The following is a 14,758-nucleotide window of genomic DNA, read 5'->3' on the forward strand; positions in this document are numbered from 1 at the left end:
CCCTGATGCTATAGTCTTTCTTAGATCAGCTTCATGATTAGTAATTAGGCTGCAAACAAAATTGCTTTGAGTGTCAGAATTCAATGCATTACAGAAAGAAAGGGCTTACCTCCCCATATTCCCTCACTTGCACCTTGTAAAAAATAAATATTTCATATGATTCCCTCTTTTCATAAATAAACAGGTCAGGCATGTAAATAAACCAACATGGATGCCATTGAACCTCATTTAAGCAGTACAGAAAACCAACTTTTTGTAATGATGAGAGCAGTTCGGCAAAGTAGAATAGAAACTTTGAGGCACTGGGGAGTCTTTCATTTCTCTTTCCTTCACATTTGTCGTTCCAGAATTGGGGATAATTAATTTGCCAAATGTGCATGGAAAACCTGGCTCATTTGGCCAGCTTCAGAAAAATGTCAAAGATACATATCCCAGCACCATACCATCATTGCATTAATGACTGCCAAGTCACATAAAAGGTTTTCCATTGGGTCTACCTTATTTTAAGTGAATGTAATAAGTTCCCCATCTCTGTAATATCCCAGACCTTGTTTAGCTATTCAGAATTCTTAGGCAATCTGGGACAGAGAAGGGGGGAGGCTTTCCTGTCTTCCAGTTTGGATTAAGGTTAATTTAGCCACCATTCATTTCCTATAAGGTTATACATCCACTCCAATAGTACAAATCTATATTTGAATACTAGTCCAACTAAATTGGAGTTGGGCAAACCAATTTCAGATCAATAGATCAATAGATGGATGGTTTTGAAGCAAACAAGTAGGGATCCTCACAAATTTGTTATGGATCTTAGTAGGATTCAGTTAAAATATACAGTAGATACATAACCTCTCACTATCCAGATCTGGTAGGGACCGTCCCAATTAAACATCTATTCCACTTTTTCATGTGCTTTAAAAATGTCCCAGTTTCTCTCTCTTTTCCCCACCCTTTGATTTTGTCCTCAGTTTACTTCAATTGCTGCAAACTCAATTAAAAATGCAAAAATAATTTACACTCACTTAAATCAGCAGCTGTGGGGAGAGGAGAAGGGAGTGGAAACTAAGAATTGGAAGAGTTGGAAGAGACCACAAGGGCCATCTGGTCTGACCCCATTCTGCCATACAGGAAATCTCAATCAAAGTATCCCTGACAGATGGCCATCCAGCCTCTGCTTAAACATCTCCAAGGAAGGAGACTCCACCACACTCTGAGGGAGTGTGTTCCACTGTTGGACAGCCCTTACTGTCAGGAAGTTCCTCCTAATGTTGAGGTGGAATCTCTTTTCTTGCAGCTTGCATCCATTGCTCTGGGTCCTTTTCTCTGGAGCAGCAGAAAACAAGCAAGCTCCCTCCTCAAAATGACATCCCTTCAAATATTTAAATAGGGCTATCATATCACCTCTTAACCTTCTTTTCTCCAGGCTAAACATCTCCAGCTCCCTAAATCGTTCCTTATAGGACATGGTTTCCAGACCCTTCACCATTTTAGTCACCCTCCTTTGAACACGCTCCAGTTTCTCAATGTCCTTTTTGAATTGTGGTGCCCAGAACTGGACACAGTATTCCAGGTGGGGCCTGACCAAAGCAGAATATAGTGGCACTATTACTTCTCTTGATCTAGACACTATACTTTTATTGATGCAGCCTAAAATTGCATTGGCCTTTTTAGTGCCGCATCGCACTGTTGACTCATGTTCAATTTGTGGTCTACTTGGACTCCCAGATCCCTTTGACATGTAGTCTTGTTCAGCCAGGTGTGCCCCATCCTATATCTTTGCATTTTATTTTTCCACCCTAAGTGCAGTACCTTACATTTCTCCATGTTGAATTTTATTTTGTTAGCTTTGACCCAGCTTTCTAGTCTATTCAGGTCATTTTGAATTTTGATCCTGTCCTCTGGAGTATTAGCTATTCCTCCTAATTTGATGTCATCTGCAAACCTGATAAGTATGCCCCCAATTCTGTCATCCAAGTCATGTCTATATGCATATACAGTACATATGTCTGTATGCCTGCCTTTCTTTCTGCCTGCCTATCTGTACATCTTTCTGTCTGTTTATCTATGAACACATTTGGGGGCCTAGGTGTGCATGAATGGTTACTGAACATGAATGGTTACTGAAAATTGTCCCCCAGATCTTCCAAAGTTGCCCATCTCTGCAAAAGATATATATATATATATATATATATATATATATATATATATATTTAGAGAGAGAGAGAGATTACAATCAACTGATCAAACTTCACAAACATCAATCAGCAAACATCACAATAAATCATCAAATTGTAAAAGTAAATAATAGTTAAAATTTCATGTATAAAATTATATTAAAAATAAAAATAAAATTTAAAAGTATAAAATCATTATAAATGTATGAAATCATTATAAAATTTTAACAGACTAAAAATATCATGAACTTTTAAGAAACCATCTTACGTCGACAGACCATTGCTGCTGCGCAAATACTGGCCACTCTTGTTGTTATTACTGGACACTGGTCTGCCAGCAAATAAGATACATAAAATTCATCAGTTCTTCCAGGAAAACGGCTAAGAATTGGATGACTAAAAATATGGCGATAGCCATAATAAAAAGGACAATACAACAAAGATCATAGGGAATATTATTGTATCTCCCTTCCAATAAGGCTGAAGGTAGAACATCGAATTTTGCTAAAGTGAATGCTATCCTATGTCTTGGAAGGGTTAGAAGGCTCAAATGGTTAGCTAACAAAAAAGCATTACCATTGTCTCTGAAATCAGGGCATAAAATGGCTGCTTTTACATGTTGTTGGAACTCATCATCTATCATTTGTTGATGTATTTCCCATTTTGCTTTCTCATAGCCCATTGCCAAAATGGTGGTGTGTGAAATATATAAGTTCTTACTGTCAGGTAGGTTTGAATAGGAACATAGGTGCAGGACAGACCACCCCAAAAGGGCAGCCTGCTGGTAGCCTTTTCCCCCCGGAGGGATGCCGCAGCCGCCGGACCACGCGGCGTCCTTCTGGAGGAAAAAGAACATGGAAAAACTGGATTCTTTTTGTGCTGCTTGACGAATGTAATGAGTGTGCCAATGCCGCATATTGCTTATGTCATAATGGCGGTATCCATATGGACAGGACACCATTATAGTACCGCCACTCCATGCTATGGTTAGGGACCATGCGGTTGCCACGCAGTCCCTAACCCTAAAATCGGTGCCAGCATGGTACATTTGTGCGGTCTGTACCACGCCATAGCTACTCTTATCAAACTACAACGGAAGATTAGAAAGAGAAACAACAGAACTGGAATATACCCACAAACCCCAGCCTATTGACAGTCAGTTGAACAGAGACAATGATTTCTTGCACACTATACATAATGCTAGCTCTCACCTAGCCTCATGAGGGCTTTCTTTCCTAGTTTATCACATCTTCATTCTGGTTCCCAGCCAGCATAACACTACATTGCAATAACTCCTTCCACCATTCATAAGGTTATCTATTCACCTTGGCTTTAGGCAACATCTTTCCTCCTGCTTTTGTCCCCACACAACTATAGTTAACACTGAGCTTGTCACCTCATTTCCATAACCACAAGTTTTGCATTTTGTTTGCTGTTCACACATACAACCTGCTCATTCATAGCATTAACAGTCAATTTGTAGGCACTTCACTCCATGCACCTGAATATAGATGTAGTCTATCAAAGCTTATGCTACCAACTTCTTTCTTTAAGTTAGTTTCAGATGTGCTACAAGATCCCTTTGCATAGTGATCCAGACTAACATGGCTATGTTTTTGAATTCTACTAGCACAGACTGATAGAGAAATTGTATCCAGTAGTACTACAAATGACTTCAAGAAGCATCTTCTATTATCCAGTTATGTGTTTGCACACCTACTTCATAGGCCTTCTGAGGAGCATAATAACCTGAAGGTTTTCAACAAACATGCACACAAGCATCTCTGGGGGGACGGTTTGGGTACAGGATGTCCACAGGAAAGATATCCTTTATGTACCTAGAGTTTAAAAGACTCTTTGTATTGGCACATTTCTTGAGTGCATCTGTGAAGATGGAGAGACATGCCTACTAACCTGTTTTTGCATGTTTCATTCACTGATGTAATGTTATTCTATAAAGTGTGGCTTGCTTCTAAATTGACATTGCAGGAGTAACCTCTTTACTGGATTTGTTTCCATTTGATGGGAAAAACAGCAATGGGGACTTCAGGTGTTTTTATAATATATATTGGATTACAAATATGCAAGTAGAACATAATTGGAAACAGGCAGACACCTACTGTAAACAGTGTATCTTCTAATCCTGCATCAGATTACAATAGAACAACTATTCCAAGAGTGCTCCCATGCTTAACCAACTAAATTTTAGTTACTAAAAGTTATAATCCCTTTGTATCTGAATACAGACTGCTTCTTTCTTTCCATCTCCCCAAATTTGTTGACTGAGGTGTTTCAGAACAGAGAAACTTTAGGCTATTTAGGATGGCTAGCTCCTTTAGTTAAGCAGCCAGATGTGTTTTCATTTTAAGCAAATCCATCTGAAAACTCTCATCTCTCTGTGTCCACATACTGACAGCTTCCCTCTCTCTCCACATCATCCCAATATACCTAGACTTTGATGGGTGAGGCATTTTAGAGATTGAAGAATGAGATTCCAGGCTCTTTAGGATTTCAAGCACTTTCTGTTAAGTATTTTGCCAAATCTATTGTTAAGAGGGTAACTCCAGAGCTCAGGAAAGTTACTTTTGGACTACAACTCCTAGGGGAGTTTAGGTCCAAAAAGCAATGTTTCTAAACTCTGAGTAAAAAACAGGGAGAAAGATCTGTTCCCAATTTTCAATGCCAGCAGACATGTAATATAGGTTGCATATTCCTTATCCGGAATTCCAAAATTTGAAATACTCTTAAAACCAAAACTTTTCTCATGAGTCAGAGATGGTGACACCTTTGCTTTCTGATGGTTCAATGTACAAAACTTTGTTTCATGCATAAAATTATTTTAAAATATTGCATAAAATTACCTTCAATCTATGTGTTTAAAGCAGGGGTTCCCAGCCTGGGGTTCCTGCACCCCGAGGGGCTGCTAGATGGAATTTCAAGGGGTGCAACAAAGAGTGGTTTGTATTCTTCAGTGACGAGTCACAAGCGGTCACTCAATTTTTTTCTGAGTAAATTATAATCTAATTGCTCAATTTAGATTTGTATTTTATACCCTGAGTTAAAAGCTTTTTTAAAAAAATCAGTTTATTGACCTGCAGTTTTGCATGTGGTTCAAAAAAATAGAAATTAGACTTCTTTATCTTCAAATGTGGCATTATTTTTGTAGAGAGTGTAAACATTAATCAAACATTTCCTAGGGGTGTGGGGCATCGAAAAGGTTAGGAAACTCTGGTATAAGGTATATATAAAACATAAATAAATGTTGTGTTTAGACTTGGGTTCTATCTCCACAGTATCTTATTATGTATATACATGCAAATGCAGGTATTCCAAAATCCAAAAGACTTCTGGTCCCAAGCATTTTGGGTAAGGGATACTCAGCCTATACTAAACCCAAAAGGACTTTTATTAAAGATTTGGTTTCTTTCTGTAAGGTGAATGCTTCTGAGCACCTGGTCACTGTTCCCATCTGTGGTGATTCTACAGTTCTGGTTCAGTGTTTGGCTGTAGATCGTCTAGGAGTGAACATCACATGGCAAGCTTTACTTGAAGATGTCCCAGCAGCATCACTACCCGATTTACACAATATTGGTAAGGCTTAATGTTTCTGCTTGTGTGGCCTGCTCTGCCATGATTATTGCTTTTCTGCCAGGAAAATAATCTGCAATAGGAAATCCAAGAAGCAAGGCTGGATTAAGGTAGTTGGGGCCCAGATTCTCTTCTAGAAACAGGTCTCCCTTTGTGGACATCTTCCCCAATAAAAAAGCTGTTCTTGCCTTGTGACAGATTAGGCAAGGCAATGCCTGCAGGCTGAGAGGAGGCCTCCCTGGTACCACACCCAGCTTCTTTTAGGCCTAGAGCAACTCTAGGCACCTCCTCAGAGATTGCAGCAACTACCATGAATAAACATCCTTAAGTTCCTTTCTCTAATGATGCTCAGAAGGACGAGCACATTCCCCCAACATTTCACTGAAGAAAATTGATACTTGTGTGACCAAGCAACTTCAGTGTGTGGCCAAGATTGCAAAAGTTATAAATGAGGAAGAACAGACAAGCTAGGAGAGGATGCAGCTGTTTGCTTTTGCCTGAGTCTACTGGGAAAGACAATATTCCTCATCCCTTCTCCTCCTGCTGAGTTAAATGAGTGCAAACTACATTGGCAGTTTGAACTTCGCTTTCAGTAACTGAAGTAAGCTAAGGACAATGACAGGGAAAATGGGAAGAGGAGGAGGCAACTGCAACATTTGAAAAGCATCTTGAAAAGTGGGATGACAGAGGATTAATCAGGATTGTCCTTGCCAAATCAGGACAGTTGGAAGGTATGTGATCAAGAGGCACAATGGTTTAAGCAAATAAATGAAACCAATTGAGCTATAAATCAAGGCAGTGTGAGGACAATATTGGAGAAATGTAGCTGAAGAAAGGAGTAGCCAAAGAAAACATAGAGCTGAGAGAGAACTAGTAAACAGGATGAGAGAGGACCTTCACTACAGACAGGAAAGAAGTGGGCAGAATGGGCAGACAAGCAAGATACAGGACAAAACAATTCCAGAAACAAGGATCCCCTTGTGCTCATGTTCTCCTGTTGGAAGTCTAGCATTGCCCTGTGGCACATTAAGCATACTAGTGCTGCCAGGCTGAGTGGACGCCTCCTTGCAGCCAGAGCTACTATCTATCAGAACCATGGGCAACTCTGAGCATTTGGCCAGCATTTGCAGCAGCATAGGCCCTACAACTAACCGAGTGGCATGGAACATTTGCTCTAACTGTAGCATTGATACTCTGTCCTTGCTAGGAAGTATTTTTTAGCCATGCCTCCCTGCAGCCAATGGGAGATTATTGATATCTGATCTGCTCAGAAAGCTCTGTTCAACTATGCTCTAAGGGAGAGTTGGACTTATTTCTGATTGTCAAAGGGTAATTCCTTTGTCTTTTCTTTGTTACCTGCTAGTTACCAAATTTTATCTAGCTCTAGGTTCCAAGAAACATAACTTGCTGTGGCAGAACTTGGAAAAATTACTTTTGGGGGGAGATGACTATGCTGTTTGTGTTGTTTAGATGACTCTGAGAATGAAAAGTAACTTTTCCAAATGGTGTAGTGAGGAATCTATTAGTAGAGTTTGGTTGGTAGCATAAGGCAGAAAAATGGATCATCATAATCAGTTCTGATCCAAGACAAAAATGCTGTTGTCTTCTTGCACAATCTAGGAAGATGGTTTATAAAGACAATTAATCAACCAGGAAGCCAAGAGGCATAGCATGAATTCCATGTTTAGGCTTCCTTCATGTTAAAACAACTGTTTACTATCTGGGTTAGGTTCCAGACCTCATCAGTAGCTTTGCTATTTTATCTTTATTGGCTTTACATGCGCTTGCTTCCAAGTTTGGAATTGTCTAGACTCTGTCTGTCTGTCTGCCCCTTTTCTTAATGAGGACTGATTATAATCATACCCAGTAACCAAGTCTGGTGGGATGTGGTTGTCTGGTAACCAGTTGTGCAAACTATTTGTATTTACATTTGTGCATCTGGGTAAGATTATGTGGGAAAGGTCTTCATTAAGCTTCTCATCTGTATCAAATGCATCACACACAACAAAGAATAAGTTGTGTTTAGGCATGTATTGATGTTGTGTTTCAAAGCTCTGTAGATCACCAGGGTCTTCTCAATTGTGGCACAAAGAATGGGTATCGATATTATGTTATATTATATTATATTATGGAACATGTAGGGATTAAATTTTTGATTGATGTAGAATAGTTCCATGCTGTGTAATGATTTTAATTTCAACTCAGTCATTGATTACCTTTGTTCAAATTCCTTTCTGAAGGTACACATCAAAGTACCTATTTTTCTAAACAGCCTATGGAAACATGTGTAGAAAAGACATGTACGCTGCATCAGTTGCAAATGGGTGTTTTTAATTCACAAGTTTTAATTTTTTTTAAAAAAAATCTATCTATACCCTTCCTCATTTGTGAGAATCATGAAGTACTTTGCTACACTGTAAGTGATAAAACACTCTTTCCTATAACACAACATATGAGAAAATTTAAAAAGAAAAGGCTCCAGGTTGGTGAAAAGCCAACTGTTTTTTATCAAGGATATGAGCAGGATGTATGAGAAAGAAATAAGCTCTTCAGTCTATATCTTTCATTGAGAAAATAAGGTGTTTACATGTGTATACATCATTGCTGATGGATATCAGTTCCATGTATTTACAGATCCATGAAACCCAAACTCTCAAGAACACATGAAAGGCTCTTGCCTACCCCCCAAAATCTCAGAGATGAAAACCAGGACACATGTGGCCAAGTAACATCAGTCTGTGGCCAGGATGTGTGCTGAATCGCCAGGTTGGCCTCACATTTCCAAACCCTTGGGCTCCTGTTACTCACCGTTCCCCTTCTTCTTTCAAGATCCCTATATGGACCAGTGGGTTCACTGTGGTAAATATGGCCAGTCACTCTATCAAAACCTAACAGAAACAGCTAGACACATTTGTAGAAAATAATAAACAAGTTAATTAATACACAGTTAGATAACACATGAACCCTTGAACTATTTAATCATCTACAGTTCTCCAAAACCTTATTCAGTTTGCCCACCCAGAGCTGATTGACCTATATCTATGCCACCTTTCCCCTATCTCTCTGAATTCTTTTTCTGTCTCTCTGCAGTCATTTCCCTATCTGCCTTCTGTCAGAGATGAGCCCCAGTTTTGTATCTTTTCTTCCCACACTCCCCCCTGGCTATCCCAGTCATTTTAGTAGAGGATGCAGACCTGTACATGGATTCTGCATTCACATTATTTTGTTATTGAATATAATAGGATTTGAACATCCATGGATTTTGGTATCCATCTAGGGTCTTGGAATCAAACCCCAGGGAGTATTAAGGGCTCATTGTACATGCAAAAGAATGTAAATTGGACTACTTCTACTAGAGTGAATGGTGAGGCTGTTGGAGACTCTTCAGCTCTAGTTCTGCAGAATACATTTATCCCCATGAATCATGAGTAGAGATGCATGACAGTGATGACAAACTGATGTTTATTGCCTTGCATGTTTTCTGTTTTTCCATTTTTTTAACATGGAGACCAGGAGGGAAGTCATTATTTTTCTCAAATAAAAATGAACAAGATTAATAGCCTTTGGAGTTTAAAAAAGTCACTTCTGGATGACAGTGCCCAGAATCCAGAGCTACCATGATCACTTTTTTTTTAATTTCCTGGTAATAACCTTATTGAAGAGAGGGACAACTATGGTGGCTCTGTGGGCCAGACATTTGAGATGCGGTGCTGGAGAAGAACTCTACAGATACTGTGGACTGACAAAAAGTAAATAAATAAATAAATAAATGAGTTCTTGAATTCTCTCTAGAAGCCAAGATGACTAAACTGAGGCTGTCATTTTGGCCATATCATGAGAGACATGGCTCATTAGAAAAAACAACAATGCTTGGTAAAGTAGAAGGCTGTAGGAAGACATCACACGTGGATAGACTCAATCAAGGAAGTCATGGCCCTGAGTCTGCCAGACCTGACACAGCTGTTGATGTTAGGGTGACTTGGAGGTCTCTCATCCATAGGATTGTCATACATTGAAGTCAGCTTGATGACAGTTAACAACAGGAATCCTCTGGGGCTACAAGTACTGCCAAAAGTGCCCCCTTCAAAATGAAATGGCCAGAGGTCCATGTTTAGGTTTGAAAAGTTGGTATTTTTGATGATAAAATAGCACAGGGGTCTTTGCAATCTATCTAAAAGGGAAACTGTGTTGCTTGGGTGCTTCCAGGAGCAAAGTCCTTCTTCTTGGGGAGGGGGCAGAAAAAAGATTGTTTGAAGATTCTTGATAGGGCAAGGGCCACAAAACAAAACTTGAGGGCACCTTCAACCCCAGGGCTGCACTTTGCCTACCATTTCATTATGGGGATGTGTTTTTGACAAACAGAATTAGATTCTGAATCTCTCTTTCCCCATCCACCCCCTGTGATGTCATGTTGTTCACACTCCTTTTCCATTCAGAAAAAGCAATGGTTGGGGAAAATCTCATGGGACGCTTTGAAGCAGTGATCAGAAGTGGCGGTTTCGTTCTTCATTTGGACAACAAGCAATTCCAAGCAGACACATCCATTAATTTTCCAAGAAATGAAAATGTTGACATATCCCCCCAAGTTCATCTGGAATGTACAAGTGGTTTCCAAAAGGTTGCAGCTGCTGAAGGAGCTCCGCCAAATCTCCAAGGATGTGGTAAGTGAATATTTGAAGGGATGTCATATTGAGGAGGGAGCAAGCTTGTTTTCTGCTGCTCCAGAGACTAGGACCCGGAACAATAGATGCAAGCTACAGGAAAAGAGATTCCACCTCAACATTAGGAGGAACCTCCTGACAGTAAGGGCTGTTTGACAGTGGAACACACTCCCTCGGAGTGTAGTGGAATCTCCCTCCTTGGAGGTCTTTAAACAGAGGCTGGATGGCCATCTGCTGGAGATGCTTTGATTTGGATTTCCTGCATGGCAGGGGTTTGGACTGGATGGCCCTTGCAATCTCTTCCAACTCTATTATTCTATGATTCTATGATACTACATGTCAATGGTACAGCCAGAGACAGTCTTAGAACTAAATTCTTGTTGATTGTCTGAATTAAAGTAGACCCAATAAATCAATTACTCAATAGTGATTCAACCTTTAAATTAATTCCAGTGATGCAGTCAGGCTGGCCTAGTTGGGAATATCAATATGATTCAGACCTTAGAGTAAATGGCCTTTTTTGGTGAAGTGTCTTCACTCTACCATCTATTTGTTTATCTTGTACAGTCTTTTTAAAAAAATATTCCATTTGTTTCTTTTTTAAAAACATTATGAGTGCCCAGGAAGTGAACAGGAACTGACAACCAATTATTATTATTATTATTATTATTATTATTATTATTATTATTATTATTTGTTTTATTTATATACCGCTATTCCAAAGATCATAACGGTGAACAGCAAGTAAGCTAATTAGCAAGTAAGCTAATTTGCCCCCAACAGTCTGGGTATTCATTTTAGCGACCTCGGAAGGATGCAAGCCTGACTCGAGCTTGGGCCTTTTTGCTGGTCTTGAACTCGCAACCTTGTGGTTTCGAGTGAATGGCTGCAGTACAGGCATTTAACCACTGCGCCACCAGTTATTGTGGTTAAAATAAGACGTTTCCAAGGCTGAAAAATATGGTGAAAATGCACCATGTCCCTAGAGGGTATTTGGGGGCAAAACAAATTATTTAATTATTTTTCAGGTGTAGGTGTGGTGGGGTGTGTTGCCTTTGGAGTTTTCTTAGGGGGCTATCACAGGCCTCCACCCATACACAATTGTCCATCCCTGCCATAAATGGATACAACCACAGCTGTGTGTCATCACTAGCAGTTGGTAGTTTCCATGTCAGAGAACAGTGTATCCAATATGGATTTCAGTTTGAACTTTAAAGGACGCATCCAAGGTACTCCACTTATTTGGGGTATAGGATTTGGAAACTTGGATAGCTCTCTTGAAGTTTGGACTAAAGCTTAGAATGGACTTATCACCCTACTGACATGAAAACCATCAGCCACTGGTACATGCCATTACAAAGACTTTTCAGTCATCAGCAACCTCACTCAAACTCTGCTCTTACAGTTGTAACCCTGTTGTAAGAGGTTTGTAATTGACAGCATAACAGTTAATAGACTCTCACAAGCTGTCGTGGTAAATGCCTAAAGTTCAAACTCTCATTCATCCAAGAATAAACAGAAAAGTGTCCAAGACTCTGGAGTCTTGTTTTGGTTCAAATCACTTCACGAGTTCTTGCCAAGCTTTTGGTTCCACTAAACATCCCACAGTATTTTAAAATCTTTTCCTTAAATGAATTAGGAAAACCATCTTATGCAACTGTTCACAGGACTGTGTTCTGCCAATATTCAGCTAGTGTCAAATGCAGAGTGGAATGCTAAAATCAAAGCAGGAATATTGGGTGAGAGAGTAACAGGCGTATGGTAGGCATTAGTGAAAGAAACACTCATGCCATTAACAAGCAGCACATGGTATTAAATGGCATGGATCATTAAGCAGCTGTGAAATAAAGCAGGAGGGTTGATATGACAGGGAAACCAAGATGGAAAAGATAAAGAAGATGGCCAATATTGGCCAAAACATAATGGAAACAAATTGTTGAGATAGTCAGGAATGTGTTCATTGTTCCCAGAAGGCATGCATTCACCTTGAAATGAAGGGAAGACATGAGGATCCTATCACTAGACCTTCCAAATGTTCATTTTATAATGCCCAAATCTCCCAGATGGTAGCTAAGAAAGTAAATGGAATGTTATGCTGCATCAATATGAGCACAGTAGCTAGACTTAGGGAAGTAACAGTACTACTCTATTCTGCTTTGGTCAGACCTCACTTGGAGTATTGTGTCTGGTTCTGGTCATAACCTGGTTCTTTCCCAAAACTGGGACTCAAGGCAGCTTACAGGACAAAAATAAATTTATGCAAAAACACATACAGCTAAAAACACACAAAAACACATTTAAACTGGCATTAAACTGTCTTTAATAGTGTTACTCAAAGTGACAAGTCATGTATCAGAGCTGGTCCATGGGCTCTTGGCTGCCAGTCTTTATTAGTTTTCCAGGGAAGTAAGAATCAATAGTAACCAAGACAGCAAAAATATGACACTGGTCCCTGTCACAATGGAGAAGACAGTTGCTGATCTTTCACATCCCATAGTTTAAGAAGCACAAATTTTATTATTTATTTATTTATTTATTTTTATCCAGCCTTTCTCTCAAAGTGCATCCCAAGGCATCCAGTCAATAGAATTAAAACATTAAACACATTTCCTTTTGCAAGCAAAGGATTTGCTTTTAAACACACCAGGTAAAACCTTATTCTTATAAAACAGCCAGTTTCCAAAGGATTGTTGAAATAATGAACTGTCTTTCACCTACTGACAAAAGGATAGCAAGGAAGGAAAGACCCTAACTTTTTCTTAAGAAAACAACCCAGGATAAGCCACCAAGAATGCCCTCTTGGATGTTCCCATCAAATGTGCCTATGAGGATGACAGAACTGAGGAAATAACTCTCCAGAGTTCTCAGAACCTGGACAGGCTCCTATGATGGAAACCTAATCTACAAAGTATCCAGACAGGATTTGAAAATATGGGCAGATTTGGATCCTCTGTGGCCAAAATGGCAGTGAAGTGGAGAGGGAAACAGATCAAAGGAAAGCTGTAGATAATACAGCCAGTTCTTTTCTTTGAGAGCAGATATGACCCACAAATTCCAATAAGGGTCATGGGGTGTTGCCTGATATGCTCTGCCCTGTTATGGGAATGAGGTTCCTCTACCAATGTGGCATCTGCCCTGGAGCTTTCTCCTTATGCCAGAGCTGAGTAACAGTGTACAAAATAAGTTCCTGCTTTGTATCCCCCAGTTCATGTACTCAGGACCAGCTGCAGTTTCTTGATGGATGGCACATTTGCTTCAATATGGTGAAGCACTCCAGTTCTTCCATGTGAGATTTCAATTGATTGTATGCTTGGCTGTGTCTGCAAGTGGAACCTTGAGAGGCCCTGTGCACTCTAGCGCTTGCCCCTCTTTGACAGCTCTTGGCATAAAGGGAGCCTTCGAGGACATTCAGTTCCAGAGGTCTTGCCAGCACAAAAATTCACATATGAAGTTAGATTGTCTTGCCAGGTAGAAACTTCAATCCCTGACATCTGGAAATGACCTGATATCTTATTATTTTTGTTTCCAAACCCTTTCTTCTCATTAACATATGAAAGGGACCATAGAACCATGATATGCTTAAAGATATAAAAATAAAAACAAACCAATTTCAATTTTTTTTGTCCTCAGAATGATCATACTTTATAATCTGAATTTATTAAGGCTGAGCCATATTTCCATGAATAAATACTTTACATATGGAAAAAAAAAAAGGAGTTGGGTGTGTGTCCAACATAATTCTCTGAAAGACAAACTCTCAATTTTGCTTTGGCATGTCATTCTGCTCCTACTCACTGCCACTCTCATCAGGTGCTGTGGCACATATCTTTTTGAAATAAAAGGGAATACTCATGATCCAGCTAGGATGGCCAGATAAAAAAGAGGACGGAACTCCTGTACTTTTAATGGTAGTGCAGAAAAGATAATTTCAGCAGGTGTAGCTTGTGTGACAAGCAACACCAGCTGAAATGCCATCTTCTGCACAACTGTTAAAGGTAAAGGAAACCTGTCCTCTTTTCACACTAGATCCAGCCAGTCATGAAGTAGCCAGCATGATGATATCATTGTCCTATGTAGCTAAGCAGATTTGGCTGTGCAACCATCATCATCATCATCATCATCATCATCATCATCATCATCATCATCATCACAAAGCCAAATGAGAGTGAGGGCAAAGTTTCCCCCTCAATCTGAATGTGGGAATGTTGTCTCCCAATCCCCCCACTTTCTTTCAAACTGTTATTAAAATGGAGGAGAGTAAGGAGATTTCCTCTCTCCCCCCATTTAAAGGCACAATGCCTTTGGGCATAATGGTTGGGAGGTTGGAGGAGTGGCAGA

At 39.7% G+C, this 14,758-nt stretch overlaps 1 protein-coding gene across 1 annotated transcript in view; it reads left to right on the forward strand.

The window, feature by feature from the left end:
- Positions 1 to 14,758, forward strand: part of TG (thyroglobulin) — a 186,122-nt gene that overhangs the window by 39,378 nt on the left and 131,986 nt on the right. Inside the window, exons 19-20 of the mRNA XM_042464471.1 lie at positions 5,606 to 5,762; positions 10,196 to 10,420. Of these exons, the coding sequence (XP_042320405.1) occupies positions 5,606 to 5,762; positions 10,196 to 10,420 (382 nt within the window). The remainder of the gene's footprint in view (positions 1 to 5,605; positions 5,763 to 10,195; positions 10,421 to 14,758) is intronic.

Source organism: Sceloporus undulatus, chromosome 4, assembly GCF_019175285.1.
Source record: "Sceloporus undulatus isolate JIND9_A2432 ecotype Alabama chromosome 4, SceUnd_v1.1, whole genome shotgun sequence".
Taxonomy (NCBI): Eukaryota; Metazoa; Chordata; class Lepidosauria; order Squamata; family Phrynosomatidae; genus Sceloporus; species Sceloporus undulatus.